A 7,848-nucleotide genomic window follows, 5' to 3' on the forward strand; every position below is an offset into this window, starting at 1 on the left:
GCATCCCGCTGCTCTCGGAGAAGCTGCCCAGCGGCTGTCCGCCCCCGCACATCAAGAGGAGCGCCGTGGAAGCCATGCAGCGCCAGGCCCGGAAAATGTGCAGTTACGACCGGATCCTGGCCACTAAGAAAAACCTGGACCACGTCAACAAAATACTAAAAGCCAAAAAACTTCAGCGACAGGCCCGGACAGGGAACAACTTTGTGAAGCGCAGACCAGGCCGCCCGCGGAAGTGCCCCCTGCAGGCCGTGGTGGCGATGCAGGCCTTCCAGGCCGCCCAGTTCGCGGGCCCCGAGCTGCCCGCGGCCGAGGACCGCGAGGTCCTGCCCTTCCGCCCCGACACGGTCACCGACGTCATCGAGGCCGTGGTCCAGAGCGTGAGCCTGAGCCCGGAGCACAAGAAGGGGCTGAAGAGGAAGGGGTGGCTGCTGGAGGACCAGACCCAGAAAAAGCAGAAGCCGTTCCCCGAGGAAGAAGGAGCGCGCGCCGAAAGGTAATTCCTGGTCTCGCGTTTTGTCTGCGTGGAGCGTCTGGCACGTGTGACGTGTCCCTGGGCAGCGGCCTCCCCGTCGTCCTGCAGAGCCCACTCTTCCGCCTCACGGAGGCGTGTGCCGCGGGCCCCCCAGGGCCTCGATTTCCGCTCGGGCCACGATCCCAGGTTCGTGAGTCTGACCCCATGCACAGAGCCTGCTTAGGATTCTCTCTCTTTCCTTCTCTCTCTGCTCCTCTTTAAAAGAAAAAAAAAAAGGGTTCCTATTTATAGCTGCCCAGAATTATAAATAGTTAAGCACAGGGGATGTACAAGTCAGTCTGACCCCTTGCTCTACAGATGAGGGAGTAGAGGCCCAGGAGGGTCTGCGTTTCACCCGCCATGTGGCTCTGTGCCTAGAAGTGTTTTCACCATCACCCTCTCTCCTCCGTGCTCTAAATTTGCCTTCCTGTCATCACATACACTTTCCTGCACGTTAGATTTATTTCTTCATAGTTTCCTAGTTACATTCTTACCTTTTTCTAAAAGGTTTGGAGCACAGAGCCAAGAGTCACCCAAAAAAAAGAGCATTTAATCCTTTCATTATGTATCCATCCAGGTTCATTCCCTGGAGGTATATTTGGTATTTTTATTTTTTTAATGTTTATTTTTGAGAGAGAGAAAGAAAGAAACAGAGCACAAGCAGGGGAGGAGCAGAGAGAGAGAAAGACAGAATCCAAAGCTCCAGGGTCCCAAGCTGTCAGCGGAGAGCCCAACCTGGGGCTCGATCTCAAAACCATGAGATCGTGACCTGAGCTAAAGCTGGACTCTAGTAACCACTGAGCCACCCCGCGCCCCTCTGTTGGTAAGTGAGCCAATGTGAATATTCACCATTTTCAAGTGGCTCTTCCTTTACTAAATGTAGCAGGTCCGTCACAGTTTCATGGCAACCCTCCTTAGAAAAATACAGATTTAAACTGCCGGATATATTTTAAGCCTCATAATGTATATTGTCAAACTGCTCCAGTTAGAGCCGCGCCTATTTGTACTTCTTACAGCCATACGGCAATAGTCACGTGCTATTATCAACCCTGGAAATGATCTTGTTAAAAAATCTTTATGAGGGGGCAGGGAAAGAGTATCTTTATCAATCTGACACATGTGAAATATACTTGCTAAGCGTTGCTGGCTCCTTGTTTTAATTTGCACGTGTTTGCGTTAGCAGACATCAGGATTTGCTGAGGTCCGTGTCTGTTCTTGAACTGCTCAGTACTCACAGTCCGAATGGTAGCCTGGGGCGCCTGGCTGCCCAGTCAGAGAGCCTGTGACTTTTGATCTTGGGGTCGTGAGTTTGAGCCCCGTGTTGGGTGTAGAGATCACTTAAATAAGTAAACCTTTAAAAAAAGAATGATAACCCTTAATGTTGATTGTATGACATTTGATTGTATTTTCTTGCCAAACACCAGTGGAGCAGTGACCAGCCTTCCCCACCGTCTACCCTGGTGAATCCCATGTAGAGATTTCCCATCTCTCTCTAATGCATACTTCTATAAAAAATAATTTTTTTCTAGAGAATATACAGGATAAAATTTTTTCATGAGTAACACGTGCTTGTATATAATAAATCAGCGAAACTAAAAGCTACTGATTGAAAAGTTACGTTTCTCTTCAATGATCTATTTCCTTTCAAATCCTGTTCTCTTCATGGGCATAACGGTCACCACCCCATGTAGGGGTGCCTGGCTGGCCCAGTCAGAGGAGCATGCCTCTCTTGACCTGGGGGTCATGACTTTGAGCCCCATGCTGGGAGGGGCTCCCCCCAGGAGATTGTGCAAGAAAAGACATGACATGGTGAGTTCCCAGGGGCAGCAACAATTTGTCACCTTTTTCTGACCAGAACCTACTATAGTACTTGTTACGTGGCAGGGGCTTATTTACTCGGTCAGGAAGTGTTTATTGCAAGAGCTTAGTCCACGTGCGGAGGACAGGTAACAGTGGGGAGCAGGAGACCCGCTCCCTAGTCTCGTGGGTTGTGCAGCGCTAAGTATGAGTAGGAAGAGTATTTAGTGTTACGAGAAGATAATGTTGAGGTAATTGACCTCGCTTCCCTGTGCAAGTATTTACTAATTAAAATCAGAAGAGTAGACTTCATCTGTCATGTAAAGGACTGAGGCTAGAGCAGACGTTATGGGCGGAGTTTGAAAAGGCAGAGCAGGTTCAAGGCAGAGAAAGAATGCTTTTGTGGCCAGAACACAGAGCGAATTTGAGGAGTGTGACATAGAGCCTAGAAAATGAGTCTAAAGAAAAGGTTGGGGGTGCCTGAGTGGCTCAGTCATTTAAGAGTCATGATCTCGCAGTTCGTGAGTTCGAGCCCCGCATCAGAGTCTGTGCTGACAGCTCGGAGCCTGGAGCTGATTCAGATTCTGTGTCGCTCTCTCTGCCCCTCCCCTACTCATGTTCTGTCTGTCTCTGTCTCAAAAATGAACAAATGTTAAAAAAAAATTTTTTTTTCTTAAAAAGAAAAGTTTGTGCAGGGCCTTGCATGCCACGTTAAAGAGTATGGACACTACTTGTTGATTAGTAACCAGATTGCAAGAGAATAGTGTAATGGTTATAAGGCGCCTGGGTGGCTTAGTCAGGTATCTTCCAGCTTTGGCTCAGGTCACGATCTTGGAGACCGTGGGTCAGAGCCCTGCATCAGGCTCTGTGCTGAGAGCTCAGATGCTCGGTCCTGCTGAATAAGATTCTGGGTCTCTCTTCTCTCTTCCCCTTCCCCACTCATTCACTCTATCTTTCAACAATAAATACCCTTTTTTGAACTTAATTTTTTAAAAAGAATAATATAATGGTTATGAGCTGTGTTTTAGATCAGAAGAATCGGGGCTCAACTCCTGGTTCTAAAAGGAAAAAAAGATAAATTTTAAAGACAGTGTAAAAAATAAAATCATATCTCTTTTGCACTGCTGGTGGGAATGCAAACTGGTGCGGCCACTGTGGAAAACAGCATGGAGGTTCCTCAAAAAATTAAAATTAGAACTAAGCTACGACCCACCAATAGCACTACTAGGTATTTATCCAGGGGATACAGGTGCTGTTTCGAAGGGGCGCGTGCACCCGGATGTGTGCAGCAGCGCTGTCGACACTAGCCACCGTGTGGAAAGAGCCCAGTGTCCATCAACGGACGAGTGGGTAAAAAAGAAGGCATATAAACATGCAGTGGGGTATTACTCGGCGATCAAAAAGAATGAGAGGTTGCATTTGCAACAACATGGGGGGAGCTAGAGGGGATCATGCTGAGCAAAGTTAGTCCGAGAAAGACAAATACCGCGTGACTCACTGGTACGTGGAATGTAACCTATCAAACAGATGAGCATAAGGGAAGTGAGCACAAATAATAGAAAGACAAGGAAGGGTTCAAAACATAAGAGACCCTTAAGGACAAAGAACAAACTGAGGGTTGTGGATGGGGGGTGGGCTAGGTGCACAAGGGGCGGGAAGGGAGACACTTGTTGGGGTGAGCACTGGGGGACAGACACGGGTGATCACTGGAGTCGGCTCGTGGAATCATTATTGCACGATATGCTTCCGTGTCTTCTCTTGGTTCGCTCCGCACGCACGCACACACCTGTGCTGTCGCATGTTGCTGCCGTGGCTGCTTTCCGTTTTTGTAACGTAGCCCGTTGTCTGTGTGTGGTGCGGCTCTCCCCCGTCCCTGTCTCGACCCTGAGGCTCTTGCCCAGAACTGCTGCCCCCGACGGTCCTGTCACGTCACTGGTGGATGTGGGCGCTAATTTCGCTGGGTACATTCCAGGGCGTGGGATTACTGATAACGTAACCGGTCCGTCCCCAGACTTCGTTTCTAGCTCTGGGAAGCCAGTCCGGACCCGGCCGGGCAGGAGAAGGCGGCCTCCTGCCTGCGGGCCGTAGCCCTGCGTGTCAGTAGGGCCAGAGAGCAGGATTTCATAAGCTGCGCCTCAAAAGTCGATACTACCTAGTAATGGGAGGAAGTTGGAGCCTGTCTTATCCCATATACAAAAGTTCATTCCCAATTGATTAAATCTAAAATGGGATGAGGACGAATTCACAAGCTGCTTGTCGGAAAGGAGCATGTAAACAAGACTTCAGAAGCAGCACGTGCCCAGGAGTAGCCTGCCGCGCAGTAGGTGATGGTAAAGCCGGCAACTTCTGTCCATCAAACATGATCATGGCAGAAACATGAAGACGTGCCACAGACTGGGACATTTATGACACGTGTGACGCGTGTACAGTTTTGGTGTCCAGAATACACAACAACAAGACTGTGTTACACAGTCTACAAGCGAGCCCTTCGTAATCCGGCAGTTACCCTTTAGGAAAAGTGCCCAACAGTCACCAGAAAACTTTTCTGAAAAGGTGGTGGCCGGGTTTGTTATAATATATAGAAAATTGAAATATCCAACTTTACCATGAAAAGGAATAAATACAGAATAAAAAGAAAGTCATGAATTAGAGCTGATAACGCAACAATAATGGATGAATCTTAGAAACATAATATTAAGTTAAAAAAAAAACTTCCCTGAAAATGATATACTAGCTGGTACTACTTTTATAAAGCAAACACACACACACACACACACACACACACACACACACTAAACTAATTAATTTTATTTTTAAAAATAATTCAGTTTTTTTTCATGTTTATCTTTGAGAGAGAGCACAAGCAGGGGAGGGACAGAGAGAAAAGATGACACAGGATCCCAAGCAGGCTCCAGGCCCGGAGCTGTCAGCACAGAGCCCGACACAGGGCTCGAACTTGGGAATGACAAGATCATGACCTGAGCTGAAGTCAGAGGCTTAACTGAGCCCCCTAGGTGCCCCTAAATTATTGTATTGATGTAGATAAATATATCATGAAACCATATGCCTTTTTAATGTTTATTCATTTTTGAGAGAGAGAAACAGCGGGAGCAGGGGAGGGGCAGAGAGAGAGGGTGGGAGACATAGAATCCGAAGCAGCTCCAGGCCCAAGCTGTCAGCACAGAGCCTGATGCGGGGCTCGAACCGACGAACCGCGAGATCATGACCTGAGCTGAAGCTGCATGCTTACCCCACTGAGGCACCCAGGCGCCCTGTCATGAGACCTTATTTTAATGTGCATTACCTCTTCCTCTTTTCTTTCTTGAGAAATTCAGTCTTGGGGTGCCTGGGTGGCCTAGTCAGTTGGGTGTCCGACTTTGGCTCAGGTCATGATCTCACAGTTTGTGAGTTCAAGCCCCATGTCAGGCTTTGTGCTGACTGCACCAGGGTCTGCTTGGGATTCTCTCTCCCTGTCTCCTGTGCTCCTTCCTCGTGTGTGCACTCGCTTGCTCACTCGCTCTCTCTCTCTCTCTCTCTCTTTCTCTCTCTCTCTCTCACACTCGCTCTCTCAGAAATAAATATTTTTAAATGTTTTTGATAGACTTAGAATTCTATTTGGACAGAGCTTTTCCTTCTCCTCCTCCAGCACTTACAGATGTTCTTGCCTTCAGCCTGCATTGTTTCAGACGTGAAGTGCTCCTTCCTGTTTCTGTACTCCAGGGTAGACCGCGGGTTTTTCCTCCGGCCTTTTCGGTTCATCCAGTCGTGTTAGGCAGCGTGCCGGGACGCACCTTGTTGTGTTTGGGTCTGTGTTGTCAGTGGCTTCTTTCACTTCTTGGAACTTTGAGCTTGTACTTTCTATCAAGTTTGGAAAATATTTGGCCATTACTCTTTGGGGGTTTTCATTACAAATTTCTTTACTTTGTAAATGTCACATAATTGTATATCTGGTTTTTGTTTTTTTCCAAATGCTCATGTTGTTTAGTGGGCAGTTAAGTTACTTGTGGTTCCGTTTAGATTCTTTTGAAGACTGTTTGCAAGCTTTATTAGTGCTGGTCTTGAGTCTGGGACATCGGAGCCCTGCGAACCTGGGGCACACGCCCCCTGGGCTGGCCGGGGCCTCCCGCCCTGCTCAGGGTGGTCTTCGTGGTCCAGCTCTCGGACTGTTCAGGTCACAGCACTCCGGGCGTCCTTTGTCCGGCTTCGGGAGCCTCGCCCTGCCCGTGTAGCGCCCAGACTCGAGTCCAGAATTGCTCTCCCCCGTGGCTGCCCCCACACCGGCGCTCTGCCTCGCCAGCCCCGTGCCCTCAGCGGCTGTCTTTTCACTTCCTCTCGTCGGCTGTTCTCTGCTATGGCTCCGCCCCTCCCTCGCCATCCTCCCTGTGAACCCGGTTCTTTTATTTTTTTCTTTCTTTTCAGTGTTCTCGGTTACCACAGTCCTGCAGTGTTGTCCAGTATCTGACTATTGCTTTCTAAACTTTCTCCAGGTTTGATGTTTGTTTATTTTTGAGAGAGAAACAGAGCCAGAGCGCAAGAGGGGAGGGGCAGAGAAAGAGGGAGAGAGAATCTGAAGCAGGCTTCAGGCTCTGAGCTGTCAGCACAGAGCCGGACTCGGGGCTCGAACTCACAAGCTAGGAGATCATGACCTGAGCTAGAAGTCAGACGCTTAGCCAGCTGAGCCACCCAGGTGTCCTGGACTTTCTCCAAGTTTGGAGTGGTTTACTATATCTCCATCCGTTTCAGTCGGGAGGACCATCTGGTATCCCTTACTCCATCACAGTCAGATGAGGAAGTGCCGTATCTCGTGTTTTACTTGCTGTGATGTGTTTTAATTAGACATTAATAAAAATTACCTTTAAACTCTCTTTCTAGCTTTACTGAAACAACAGTTGAGATTCCTGGCCCTCCTGAAACCCCAGCCAAGCCTCCCGAACCTGAAAGCACCTTGCAGCCCGTGCTCTCTCTCGTCCCGAGGGAGAAGAAGGCCCCCCGCCCCCCAAAGAAGAAGTATCAGAAAGCAGGGCTGTATTCTGACGTTTACAAAACTGCAGAGTAAGTAGCCGCACCTGTCAGCCGGCGCATCTTAAAGACAGCTGCTCTTCCGCGCTTGAAACCGCCCTCTGACTGTCAGAAAACAGTGTCTGAAGGCAGGGCCCACAGGCGCCAACCTCGGCCCGGACCCTACAGCACCGCTGCGCTCCTGGTGCTGCGCTGCGGTCCGCGGCTCACCGGCTCCCTGACCTTTCGGGTTTTGTTTGTTTCCGTTTTTTATTTAAATTCCAGTTACTTAACGTTTAGTGTAATGCTGGTGTCAGCGTCCTCCCCGGTCTCTGTCTTCTCTCTGTCATTCTAGAGGTATCTATTTTCTTTTTTAAAAATAAGAAACAGTAGTTTTGTGTGGGCATCTAAAATGATCTTGATGATTTTCTACATTCATTCCTCCTTGATTGAAGGTTTCCTGTCTTCTCAAACACTGCTGGATGAGTGCAGCCTGCTCGCTGTAAGGACGTCCTGCTCCGGGGGGGGGGGGGGGGGGGGGG

General features: G+C 48.9%; 1 protein-coding gene across 1 annotated transcript in view; it reads left to right on the plus strand.

The window, feature by feature from the left end:
* Nucleotides 1–7,848, plus strand: part of ASH1L (ASH1 like histone lysine methyltransferase) — a 136,817-nt gene that overhangs the window by 57,667 nt on the left and 71,302 nt on the right. Inside the window, exons 7-8 of the mRNA XM_029933455.1 lie at nt 1–493; nt 7,181–7,360. The exon at nt 1–493 is cut by the window's left edge and continues 222 nt beyond it. Of these exons, the coding sequence (XP_029789315.1) occupies nt 1–493; nt 7,181–7,360 (673 nt within the window). The remainder of the gene's footprint in view (nt 494–7,180; nt 7,361–7,848) is intronic.

This window comes from Suricata suricatta, chromosome 3 (genome assembly GCF_006229205.1).
Source record: "Suricata suricatta isolate VVHF042 chromosome 3, meerkat_22Aug2017_6uvM2_HiC, whole genome shotgun sequence".
In the NCBI taxonomy this organism is placed as follows: Eukaryota; Metazoa; Chordata; class Mammalia; order Carnivora; family Herpestidae; genus Suricata; species Suricata suricatta.